The sequence below is a fragment of the Oncorhynchus mykiss genome, chromosome 2 (genome assembly GCF_057628025.1).
Source record: "Oncorhynchus mykiss isolate SJ-2025 chromosome 2, ASM5762802v1, whole genome shotgun sequence".
Classification (NCBI taxonomy): Eukaryota; Metazoa; Chordata; class Actinopteri; order Salmoniformes; family Salmonidae; genus Oncorhynchus; species Oncorhynchus mykiss.
Genome location: NC_143023.1, coordinates 38,195,749 through 38,208,918, shown reverse-complemented (window position 1 = coordinate 38,208,918; position 13,170 = coordinate 38,195,749). Strand labels below are relative to the sequence as shown.

Sequence of the window (13,170 nt, the reverse complement as noted above, 5' to 3'; positions counted from 1 at the left end):
GGAAAAAGGGAACAGGTGGGAAAAGGGGTGACGAGGTAGTTAGGAGGAGACAAGGAACAGCTGGGGGAAAGAGGGGGAGAAAAGGTAACCTAATAACGACCAGCAGAGGGAGACTGGGTGAAGGGAAAGGACAGAAACAAGACACAACATGACAATACATGACATTTCCAAGCTGTTTAATGGCACAGTCAACTTAGTGTATGTAAACTTCTGACCCACTAGAATTGTGATACAGCGAATTATAAGTGAAATAATCTGTCTGTAAACAATTGTTGGAGAAATTACTCATGTCATGCACAAAGTAGATGTCCTAACCAATTGCCCTTAACCAACACAAAAACATCCTATGGCGTTCTGCATTAGCATTGAACAGCCCCAGTGATATGCAACTTTTCAGGGAAGCTAGAACCCAATATACACAGGCAGGTAGAAAAGCCAAGGCTGGCTTTTTCAAGCAGAAATTTGCAACACAAACTCCAAAAAGTTCTGGGACACTGTAAAGTTCACTGAGAATAAGAACACCTCCTCCCAGCTGACCACTGCACTGAAGAGAGGAAACACTGTCACCACCGATAAATCCACTATAATTGAGAATTTCAATAAGCATTTTTCTACGGCTGGCCATGCTTTCCACCTGGCTACCCCTACCCCGGTCAACAGCACTGCACCCCCCACAGCAACTCGCCCAAACCTTCCCCATTTCTCCTTCTTCCAAATCCAGTCAACAGATGTTCTGAAAGAGCTGCAAAATCTGGACCCCTACAAATCAGCCAGGCTACACAATCTGGACCCTTTCTAAAATTATCTGCCGGAATTGTTGCCACCCCTATTACTAGCCTGTTCAACCTCTCTTTCGTGTTGTCTGTGCTTCCCAAAGATTGGGGGACACAAAGGGGGGGACACTCTTGACCCAAATTGCTACAGACCTATATCTATCCTACCCTGCCTTTCTAAGGTCTTCGAAAGCCAAGTCAACAAACAGATTACCGACCATTTCGAATCCCACCATACCTTCTCCGCTATGCAATCTGGTTTCAGAGCTGGTCATGGGTGCACCTCAGCCACGCTCAAGGTCCTAAACGATATCTTAACCGCCATCGATAAGAAACAATACTGTGCAGCCATATTCATTGACCTGGCCAAGGCTTTCGACTCTGTCAATCACCACATCCTCATCGGCAGACTCGACAGCCTTGGTTTCTCAAATGATTGCCTCGCCTGGTTCACCAACTACTTCTCTGATAGAGTTCAGTGTGTCAAATCGGAGGGCCTGTTGTCTGGGCCTCTGGCAGTCTCTATGGGGTTCCACAGGGGTCAATTCATGGACCAACTCTCTTCTCTGTATACATCAATGATGTCGCTCTTGCTGCTGGAGTCTCTGATCCACCTCTACATAGACGACACCATTCTGTATACGTCTGGCCCTTCTTTGGACACTGTATTAACAACCCTCCAGGAAATGCCATTACAACTCTCCTTCCGTGGCCTCCAACCGCTCTCAAACACTAGCAAAACCAAATGCATGCTTTTCAACCGTTCGAAACATACCCTTGTAAAACTGACCATCCTACCGATCCTCGACGATGTCATTTACAAAATAGCCTCCAATACCCTACTCAATAAATTGGATGCAGTCTATCACAGTGCCATCAGTTTAGTCACCAAAGCCCCATATACTACCCACCACTGCGACCTGTACGCTCTCTTTGGCTGGCCCTCGCTTAATACTCGTCGCCAAACCCACTGGCTCCAGGTCATCTACAAGACCCTGCTAGGTAAAGTTCCCCCTTATCTCAGCTCGCTGGTCACCATAGCAGCATCCACCTGTAGCACGCGCTCCAGCAGGTATATCTCTCTAGTCACCCCCAAAACCAATTCTTCCTTTGGCCGCCTCTCCTTCCAGTTCTCTGCTGCCAATGACTGGAACGAACTACAAAAATCTCTGAAACTGGGAACACTTATCTCCCTCACTAGCTTTAAACACCAGCTGTCAGAGCAGCTCCCAGATTACTGCACCTGTACATAGCCCATCTATAATTTAGCCCTAACAACTACCTCTCCCCCTACTGTATTTATTTATTTTGCTCCTTTGCACCCCATTATTTCTATCTCTACCTTGCACATTCTTCCACTGCAAATCTACCATTCCAGTGTTTTACTTGCCTTATTGTATTTACTTCGCCACCATGGCCTTTTTTTTGTTTGTCTTTATCTCCCTTATCTCACCTCATTTGCTCACATTGTATATAGACTTATTTTTCTACTGTATTATTGACTGTATGTTTGTTTTACTCCATGTGTAACTCTGTGTTGTTGTATGTGTCGAACTGCTTTGTTTTATCTTGGCCAGGTCGCAATTGTAAATGAGAACTTGTTCTCAACTTGCCTACCTGGTTAAATAAAGGTGAAATAAATAAATAAAAATAAATAAACTTGCCAAAACTATAGTTTGTTAACAAGAAATATGTGGAGTGGTTGAAAAACGAGTTTTAATGACTCCAACCTAAGTGTATGTAAACTTCCGACATCAACTGTATACACACACACACACACACACACACACACACCAGTGCCTTAGGAAAGTATTCAGACTCCTTGACTTTTCCCACATTGTTACATTAGACTTATTATAAAATGGATGACATTTCAAAGAAATCCTCAGCAATCTCAACACAATACCCCATATTGACGAAGTGAAAACAGGTTTAGACATTTTTGCAAATGTATTGTCGTGTCTTTGGCTATGCCGGATTAATTGATATGACATGCTATTCTATAAAATAATTTCTCCGTAATTAATATTACCTGATTGAGCTAATCATGTAAATGTAATTAACTAGAGAGTCGGGCACCACAAAATAATATTTATAGAGCTGTTATCTTCCGAATAAACTCTTAAAGACCTAGTAATATTTTACATCAATAGCAGTCAATAATCGTCATCTTAATTCAGTCTCATCTAAAAGTTGTAAATTCTTGGTTATCTGCACGAAACCTGGCTAACAATTTGATTCAGCAATGCAAAATTGGGTTTAATTATTTATTTACTAAATACCTAACTAATCACACAGAATTACACATTCAGATAATTAAATCATAACTTGATTACAAATTAGGTCATAAAGGAAAACGTCCCTAGCAGGCGGAACAGATATGACAGCTGGGTTTGAAAAGGAGCTGGGTTTGAGTGAAAGAGCGGGAAGACTGAGGAACAAAGGGCGACGCTGTGCTATCGTAAATACAGTATCTTGTGCATTCTAAATTACCGCCCATATGGAAAAGGAAAATGCAATAAATATTTACTCTGAGCTGCGCTTCGGTAGGTTGGTGGTAGATGGAAGGCCGTGTTGCCCAACCGAGCCCTTTGAAGAATGTCTCTGCTGGTATATTGAATACGTTGTAGTAACGTCGTTGTGTGGTAGAATGGGATACTCTGTCTGTTCCTTCCTAACCCTCGTTTGCAGCGGCTGTTGCTAACTCAACGGCTAGGAGGTATCACTTCTGTAGTGAATAATAGTTCAAAGTTCATACCATTCGCAACCAAAGCTCACGCTGATGTTGGCTTCATTCTGTAGTTATAATCTGAACCATTCTGACATCGGACCGTCGTCCTCACGTCCTCGGAACATGAGGTTATATTGTCGTCAAGGGCTTATATAGGAAGGGAGAGGAGGGCGTGTTTGAAAAGTTTTATATCCTATGTCCCTTCACATGGGCGGGTCACTGATCTTATGAAATCCCAAATCTCACATTTTAGAAGCTAAAATCACATTTCATCCCATCACGAAACATTTCATATTCAAACATTTAAATTGAACAACAATTCCATATGAATCTGATAACTCTGATGTGTTGACTTTCCACTGCAGAGTTTATGTCATCTTATCATTGATGAGAATGTCTCAGATGACAACCGAACTGACATCAGATTCATTAAGTACCACCGCATATGTTCCATTGGTCGGATTACCAGAATATTGTTCATTTCCCCCCACCTTCTGATGTTCCCAGAATCTCTATGTTAACCAAGGATTTTGCAAATGTGACATCAGTATGGTAGAGAGGAAAAAGGGGAAAAGAGGTATTTATGACTGTCATAAACCTACCCCCAGGCCAACGTCATGACAGTATTAAATATTAAAAACAGAAATACCTTATTTACATAAGTATTCAGACCCTTTGTTATGATAAACAAAATTGAGGTCAGGTGCATCCTGTTTCCATTGATCATCCTTGAGCTGTTTCTACAACTTGAAATGAGTCCACCTGTGGTAAATTCAATAGATTGGATATGATTTGGAAAGGCACACATCCTTCTATATAAAAAGGTCCCACAGTTGACAGTGCATGTCAGAGCAAAAACCAAGCCATGAGGTCTGTCCGTAGAACTCAGACAGGATTGTGTCTAGGCACAGATCTGGGGAAGGGTACCAAAACATTTCTGCAGCATTGAACGTCCCCTAAAACACAGTGGCCTCCATGATTCTTAAATGGAAGAAATTTGGAACCACTAAGACTCTTCCTAGAGCTGACCATACCGGCCAAACTGAGCAATCGGGGGAGAAGGGCCTTGGTCAGGGAGGTGACCAAGAACCCAATGGTCACTCTGACAGAGCTCTAGAGTTCCTCTGTGGAGATGGGAGAACCTTCCAGAAGGACAACCATCTCTGCAGCACCCCACCAATCAGACCTTTATGGTAAAGTGGCCAGACGGAAGCCACTCCTCAGTAAAAGGCACATGACAGCCCGCTTGTAATTTGCCAAAAGCCACCCAAAGACTCTCAGACCATGAGAAACAAGATTCTCTGGTTTGTTGAAACAAAGATCGAACTCTTTGGCCTGAATGCCAAGTGTCACGTTCCGAGGAAACCTGACACCATCCCTACGGTGAAGCATGGTGGTGGCAGCATCATGCTGTGGGGATGTTTTTCAGTGGCAGGGACTGGGAGGCAAGTCAGAATCGAGGGAAAGATGAACAGAGCAAAATACAGAGAGATCCTTGATGAAAACCTGCTCCAGAGCGTTCAGGATCTCAGATTGGGGAAAAGTTTCACCTTCCATCTGGACAACGCAGGAGTGGCTTCGGGACAAGTGTATATCCTTGAGTGGCCCAGCCAGAGCCCAGACTTGAACCCAATCGAACATCTCTGGAGAGACCTGAAAATAGCTGTGCAGCAACACTCCCCATCCAACCTGACAGAGCTTGAGAGGATCTGCAGAGAAGAATGGGAGAAACTCCCCAAATACAGGTGTGCCAAGTTTGTAGCGTCATACTCAAGAAGACTCGAGGCTGTAATCGCTGCCAAAGGTGCTTTAACAAAGTACTAAGGTAAGGGGCTGAATACTTATGTAAATGTGATAGTTTCATGTTTAATGAATTTGCAATAATGTAAACATTTTTTTTTTTTAAATTACTTTCTGATTATGGGGTATTGTGTGTAGATTGATGAGGGGAAAAAACGATTTAAATCAATTTTAGAATAAGGTTGTAACCTAACAATATGTGAAAAAAAAGGTGTCTGAATACTTTCCGAAGGCACTGTGTATGTGTGTATACACACACACACGATGGGATGCGCATACACATCACATTTTTTAATGAGCATGGCCTTATTTCTTTTACAGCATATTGGATGACTCTCATTCATATTCCACTCACCCAGTTCAATGTAACAGTGACAGGTTTAGCTACTACATGACACTCCAATTTTCCCTAAACGCATCATGAGGTTGCTACAACCTAGCCTATGAATGAAAGTTTACAACGTAGGTGCACACAGGTCGAGAGACACATTGGTAATCAAAGTGACCACCTTGCGTACACTTGCCTGCATCGAGCTGATATAGGGTGTAATCATTAGTCCAACAGTTGCAGTCTCTCGGTCCCAGCTTTGATCTTCTTGGTCTTCCTGTGACACCGGGTGCTGTAGATGTCCTGAAGGGCAGGCAGTGTGGCTACGGTGATGCGTTGGGCTGACCGCACCACCCTCTGGAGTCCTGCGGTTGCGGACGGTGCAGTTGTCGTACCAGGCGGTGATACAGCCTGACAGGATGCTCTCAATGGTCCATCTGTAAAAGATTGCGAGGGTCTTAGGGACGAAGTCGAATTTATTCAGCCTCCTGAGGTTAAAAAGAGACACTGTTGCACCTTCTTCACCACACAGTGATGTGTATGCTGAGGAACTTGAAGCTTTTAACCTTCTCCACTGTGGCCCCGTTGATTTGGCAGGGGTCGTGCTCCCTCTGCTGTTTCCTGAACGCTAGATTACATGTAAATAACTCTAGAATGTGATTCATATCTTATTAGGATACTTCTAGGTTATTTCTCCTTCCATGCAGATATCCAAATCTTTATCAATAATCTTGTGTCCATTTATTTGTGTTTGAAGGTACGGGGACCACGGAGCCTTCTACAAGTTCACCTCTAGCACGGGGAATATCCTGCCTCTGTTCTACATTTATGACTCGTATCTGACGCCGCCCGAGAACTGGTCCGACCTGCTCCACCCCACGGGCTCCCACAGCCTGCGTGGCACGCCGTACGACAGTGTCTTCATCGCCCTCATCGTGGAGGAGCGCCACAAGCATGACATTCTTGCCGGTGGTTTCGATGGCATGTACACGTACTTCGCCTCCAACGGGTTCTCTTTTGGTTCATCCCACCAGAACTGGAAGGCGGTCAAGGCGTTCTGTGACGGTAACAACCTGTTATTTATACCTAGCGCCGGGCCGGGCTACATCGACACCGCAGTCAGACCGTGGAACAACCACAACACGCGCAACCGAGTCAACGGCCGCTACTACGAGACAGCCTTACAGGCGGCGCTGAACGTGCGGCCCGAGATCGTCACGATAACGTCGTTCAACGAGTGGCACGAGGGCACGCAGATCGAGATGGCTGTGCCAAAAAAGACGGTGACCAGGTTGTATTTGGATTACCAGCCGCACCAACCTGAGCACTACCTGGAGCTCACCAGGAGGTGGGCAGAGCAGTTCAACAAGGAGAAAGAGACATGGCTCATGTGAACTGGCACTGTGTGTGTGAAAGAGAGAGAAAAAGCACGAGTGACTGTAGAGGTTTATGAATGTGTGAGAGACAAGTGCGTGGGAATTGGACTGGAGAGAGAAAAAAAAGAGAGAAATGCTCATTTTAACTTTTTTTTTTGGGGGGGGGGGGGCAAAATTGCATTATGTGGTATATTTGGGATATTCTACAGTTGACTTATGTGCAACAGAAAGCTCCCCATCCTGCTTGCCATATCTCTGCCCTGGATCTTGCCTCCTGATAACCTCCAGACAACCCCCATCCTCGCTACCAGCATGGATGGACACGTCAATAGTCTAATATACTGTACACAGTACACGCTGTCCTACTTTGACAAACCACTGTCCAATGTAACCATCTGTTTGATACAATGCACCCTGGCATGACTTTTCTTTCTGCACAATCCTTTTAAGTTTTAAAATGATAATCCCAATAAAAATAGACCAGGTGACATTTCTAGGATTTCACTTTCATCCACAAGCCATCTCTTTCTTGGAAAGTATGAGAGAATAAAGGACATGAGAGAGATAGAGAGAGGGCTAGTGGAACTGTACGATTATATTTTCTCTTCATTAAGTCTAGCCTTTTCTCTTCACTCAAAGCAAGTGTGGTCATTGCCAAGTAAAGGGGTATTTCCTGTGTGGCTTAACAAGGATGTGGAGCTCAAAGACGTAGGGTGAAGTTGCCCCTAGGCACTGATCTAGGGTCAGTTTTACAGTTTTACATTTCCCCAACTAATGGTTAAGGTTTGGGGGAGCTGATCCTAGATCGGTACCTAGGGAAACTTCAGCCCGGAGCCGAACCAATGTGTAAGGGAAAACAGCATGCTTGACCAAATGGTTTAATGTCAGTGCACCAGGGAGAGTCTGAGGGCTCCACAGAGATGTTGGGGTATCGGAGCATGTGATTGCAGCCAGACCAATTCAGCCAAGGGGAAACGCCACGTCCACAGCAGTTTCGTTTTATCTGAAGACAGAAAACAACCACCACCAGTGAGAAACTACATTCAACAATTTCATATTTTAAGTCTAGCACAATTACCAGTTTTAATAAATGCAATCTGTTCAAAACAGGTTTTTCAGATTCATTCACCATTAGAGTTGGGACATTGTCTGTTAAAATAATTAGACTTTTTATAGAAATAAACAGTCACTCTCGTGCACAGGTATTGTAAATGTATAGTCAGGCAGTTTATTTTGAGGGTTAACTGCCTTGCTCAAGGACAGGTTACTGACCCAATGCTCTTAACCGCTAGGCTAACTCCTTAATGTATATGCAGTACTGAATAATGACCATCTACATTCCAAACATGTGAGAAGACACTTACCAAAAAAAAGTAATTGAGAGTGTTCTGTGGACAGGAGCTTCTGCAGTAGTTCATCCACCACACTGACATTCACCCAGTACTATAGGCGAGGAGAGAAAACCAACACAAGCCATCATGATCTGCATAATGCATGCCATTTATTGTCAACAACATACTCTCATTGGTCCATTATACAAACCAGTAATCAGGTACTCAAAACTGTTGAGCAATAATACACTAGATCACAGCTCGTAGGCTGCATTTACACAGGCAGCCCAATCCTGATATTCTTTTCCCCACCAATTGGTCTGACCAATCACATCAGATCTTTTCTCATCAGATATTTTTCAGAGCTGATCTGATTGGTCAGAAGACCAATTTGTGAAAAAAAGGGTTTTCCCATAGAAACGACAATGCTTGGACAGCTAATAACCCAGAAAGACAAAAACAAATCCCTTAAGTTTTACAAGAAACCCAGAGCATTCCACAATAGCATGCAATGTGCAAAAGGACCGTCCTTCCTTTAGAAATCATCACTCGCCTCAGCGTTGCAGGCATTGCCATCATTCAGAGTTGTATTTGGCCATGGTAAGCACAGGTTCTTGCTGGTTGTACATTTCAGCATGTGGTATGAATTTGAAGGGGGCAAACCTCACTCATCCCGTGTCTTCTGACAGTCCATATTTGTGCTCTAGCACATGAACTGTGGAAGAGAAGGCACTGGGGGGGGGGGGGGGGGGGGGGCGGTTATCACTACCACAGGTAATTTTCACTATACTGTATGTTTAAACTACTATTCACAAAATGTGCCCATGTACCTTTAACTTGGATAAATTAACAAAACGGAATTACCTGAACATAACTAGCTTGATTGAAATGTATTACAGTCAGTGGCCTGTAATCTGCTGAGCAGGCCAGTATCACTACTCACCAGCCAGGTCTGATGATGCGGTATTTGCCTGTTGACCCCAACCGACTCTTGTCTCCTATTGGTCCGCCATCCACCACCACTGATAACTGAGGCCACAGATCCTGGAAGTCCTGTAGAGAAAATCCCTGTATAACTACTATTTTGCCAAAGTCCTTTTAAGTATCAGTGAAAAATGATGCACTGATAAACCTTGGTTAGTTGTAGATGATGTAGTCCCACCTCCCCTTCAGTTCACGGAATAAAAACAGTTCTCACACACGGTGGGTTGTCTCTACATACATGTACAGCCACAGTGCTGGAGTGTGGGCTGATGTTGGCGCTGGTGACTGCAAGAGGTTCCCGACACATCTGGCAGAGGCGTCTCATAAAGGCCTGGTCCGGGATGCACACTACTACTAACTGGAAGAAAAAGGTAAACACATCATCACCAACAGCCCAATGCATGTAATAAATAACTTACTAAATGCCAATCCAAAATCTAGCATGCAGAAAAGCAACACACATTTTCAAATTGAGTGGTTTATGAATTACAGTATAATTTGTAATCTTTTAGGGGCAGTGAATTGTCCATGTCTATGGAAGTCTAACCGGAGTGAAGGGATTGAGGTCAGTGTTGAGTACTTCAGCTCGTTCCAGAACCAGAGTGACCGGGCCAGGCAACAGGTCCCCTATCAGTTCTTTCTTGACTGACACCTTACAGTACCTGCCACCACAAGGGTAAAAAACAACATTTAGGCTAGGCTGCAATATTGCCTGATTCACATTATAGGGCTGATGCAAACCGTACTGTGCTGGCACCGGTATTTTCATTTTGTCCTTTCCAGCAAGGTAGATTTTTGCAACTACGTTAGATGCGTAACAAGGCCAGGCCAGGCCAGTCCAGCTCAGCCCTATAGTGTGAGTTAGGCATGTTGCAAGACATTGAGCCACAAGAACAATGATACGAACACCATCAATGCGTGCTTACTTGTAAAATGTCTTTGATTTCTCCAACACAAATGGCCAGTGGTTTCTGACCCTTACGTCCTTTGATGTCATACACCTTTTTGATGGCATTGGAATTCTGAGCCAAGCAAGCCAGCCCGTATATTGTGTCCGTTGGCACAGCCACAACTTTCCCATCCTTTTAGAGCCTTCACTGTTGAATTCAGGACTTCTGCACCATCTACACTTCAAAAGCAAACCATTAGGAATGAATGGTCTTATGCAAACAGCTTACATTGATTGATGTATGATCGCATTTCATCAGGAGTAGACATTCAACAATCTCCCCCACAACAGAACGTGGCTAATGCAAAGCATTTGACAAAAAGCCTAAGAATGATTTAGTTTGAGACATGTTATTGCAGAATACATATATTTTTTAATATGTATCCTTTATTTAACTAGACAAGTAAGTCTAGCTTTAAATGACGGCCTACCTCGGCTAAACCCGGACGACGCTGGGCCAATTGTGCCCCACCCTATGGGACTCCCAATCACGGCCGGGTGTGATTTAGGCTGGATTCGAACCAGGGACTGTAGTGACGCCTCTTGCACTGAGATGTAGTGCCTTAGACTGCTGCGCCTCTCGGGAGCCCTAACACGTGCACTTGAAACCATGAGAATGATATATCTCGCTAACAACTATTAGCTTCTCATATGGACCTCTATTCAACTTATAATTTATTTTAATTGTAGAACCTTGCCGTTTGAGTTTGAATGGTGACAATGGACCGACCTTGCAGTCTTGCATCACACCGGGCAGATGGCCCATTTATGACGGATTGCGGTGACAAGCGCATCATTTTTGTCTTCAGTTCTTTGCACCTAGTTCTCCATCTCGGGTCGCTAGATTTATAAACGCGTCTTAATATCATGAAGTTAGAAATAAACTTTAAAAATGTATTCATAGAAAGTGTTGGTGCTACATGCTGTGTCGGCTGATGAAATAACATTCTGTCTTCTGGGTAACGCCCTCAAAATAATGACACACATTTCCTTAAAGTGAAAGCACACAGCTTCGCAAAACGTTTATAAAATAAACAAGATCAAAATGTGCTTTGTAATTTGCATAACAAGTGGCTGATATTGATCCAAACTAATAACAAAATAGTACATGCCCATTACATCAAATTTACAAGGATACCTTCAGTTATTCAACTTGTACCAGGCCTCCAATCAATTACTAATTAGTAAAACTATATCACATGTGTAACCCACAAGTGTACAGACCAGGTGATTTTCCAGGGAAACAAAAATGGCGTCGGTTCCAGGTAACATTATACTACACAAATGCCTATATATCTGTTCATTAGTGGTTGTTTAATTGTAATGCCATTTCCATTGTGCACGATATCTAAGGAAGTCTCAAGGTTTTGCTCGCCTGAGATAGTGTGGTCTACAGCTTATCTTGAGAACTCTAGGTAGATAGAGTTTCATCTGTATTTTTCATAACTGTCTTCATACCATCACAGACTGATGCTGGCACTAAGACCACACTCGATGAGCTATATACCGCCATAAGAAAACAGGAAAACGCTCATCCAGAGGCAGTGTTCTATTGGCCGGGGACTTTAATGTAGGGAAACTTAAACCAGTTTTACCTCATTTCTATCAGCATGTTAAATGTGCAACCAGGGGGAAAAATCTCTTGACCACCGTTACTCCACACACAGAGACATGTATGAAGCTCTCCCTCGCCCTCCATTTGGAAATCTGACCATAATTCTATCCTCCTGATTCCTGCTTACAAGCTAAAATTTAAAGCAGCAAGCACCAGTGATCAGCTGAAGCAGTTGCTAAACTACAGGACTGTTTTACTAGCACAGACTTGAATATGTTCTGGGGTTCTTCCGATGGCATTGAGTACGCCACATCAGTCCCTGGATGTATGAAGCTCTCCCTCGCCCTCCATTTGGAAATCTGACCATAATTCTATCCTCCTGATTCCTGCTTACAAGCTAAAATTTAAAGCAGCAAGCACCAGTGATCAGCTGAAGCAGTTGCTAAACTACAGGACTGCTTTACTAGCACAGACTTGAATATGTTCTGGGGTTCTTCCGATGGCATTGAGTACGCCACATCAGTCCCTGGCTTCAACAATAAGTGCATCAACGACGTCGTCCCCACAGTGACTGTACGTGCAGGATAACAACCTCTCCCTCAATGTGATCAAGACAAAAGATTGTGGACTACAGGAAAAGGAGGACCGAGCACGCCTCCATTCTCGTTGACGGTGCTGTAGTGGAGCAGGTTGAGAGCTTCAAGTTCCTTGGCGTCCACATCACCAACAAAATAACATGGTCCAAGCACACCAAGACATTCGTGAAAAGGGTACGACAAAACCCATTCCCCCTCAGGAGACTGAAAAGATTTGTCATGGATCCTCAAAAGCTTCTACAGCTGCACCATTGAGAGCATTACTGGTTGCATCACTGCCTGGTATGGCAACTACTCAGCCTCCAACCACAAGGCACTACAGATGGTAGTGTGTATGACCCAGTACATCACTGGGGCCAAGCTTCCTGCCATCCAGGACCTCTATACCAGGCGGTGTCAGAGGAAGGCCCTAAAAATGGTCAAAGACTCCAGCCACCCTAGTCATAGACTGTTCTCTCTGCTACCACACGGCAAGCAGTACCGGAGTGCCAAGTCTACATGTACATATTACCTCGACACCAGTACCCCCTGTATATAGCCTCGCTATTGTTATTTTACTGCTGCTCTTTCATTTTGTTGTAGGTATTTTCTTAACTGCATTGTAGGTTAAGGGCCTTTAAGCATTTATCTAAGCTCTACACCTGTTGTATTCGGCACATGTGACAAATAAAATGTGATTTGATTGTAGATATGAAGGTTCCAGCTACCCAAAATGGGACAGACTCTTCAAACACACAGGTCAGCAGT

At 43.8% G+C, this 13,170-nt stretch overlaps 2 protein-coding genes across 2 annotated transcripts in view; one reads left to right on the top strand and one right to left on the bottom strand.

The window, feature by feature from the left end:
* Nucleotides 1-8,112, top strand: part of LOC110489192 (glycoprotein endo-alpha-1,2-mannosidase-like protein) — a 38,319-nt gene extending 30,207 nt beyond the window's left edge. Inside the window, exon 4 of the mRNA XM_021561815.3 lies at nt 6,390-8,112. Within this exon, the coding sequence (XP_021417490.3) occupies nt 6,390-7,026 (637 nt within the window). The 3' untranslated portion in view covers nt 7,027-8,112. The remainder of the gene's footprint in view (nt 1-6,389) is intronic.
* On the bottom strand, nt 3,027-11,244 carry LOC110533769 (threonylcarbamoyl-AMP synthase-like). The gene is made up of 7 exons (XM_036947870.2): nt 10,704-11,244; nt 10,250-10,447; nt 9,871-9,985; nt 9,562-9,681; nt 9,283-9,392; nt 8,373-9,071; nt 3,027-8,011 (listed from the first exon to the last, which is right to left on the bottom strand). Exons 2-6 carry the CDS (start codon nt 10,402-10,404, stop codon nt 9,008-9,010), a joined length of 564 nt encoding a protein of 187 aa, XP_036803765.2. The 5' UTR covers nt 10,405-10,447; nt 10,704-11,244; the 3' UTR covers nt 3,027-8,011; nt 8,373-9,007.
* Between the last annotated feature and the right edge of the window lie 1,926 nt (nt 11,245-13,170).

What these genes read in the sequence shown, in the direction of transcription:
- LOC110533769 (XM_036947870.2), bottom strand. Translation starts at nt 10,404, where the DNA reads ATGGGAAAGTTGTGGCTGTGCCAACGGACACAATATACGGGCTGGCTT. An exon ending in CCAGCACTGTGGCTGTACAT is followed by an intron (nt 9,393 to 9,561) that starts GTATGTAGAGAC and finishes TTTTCTCTACAG; the next exon opens with GACTTCCAGGATCTGTGGCC. An exon ending in CGCATCATCAGACCTGGCTG is followed by an intron (nt 9,072 to 9,282) that starts GTGAGTAGTGAT and finishes CCCCCCCCCCAG; the next exon opens with TGCCTTCTCTTCCACAGTTC.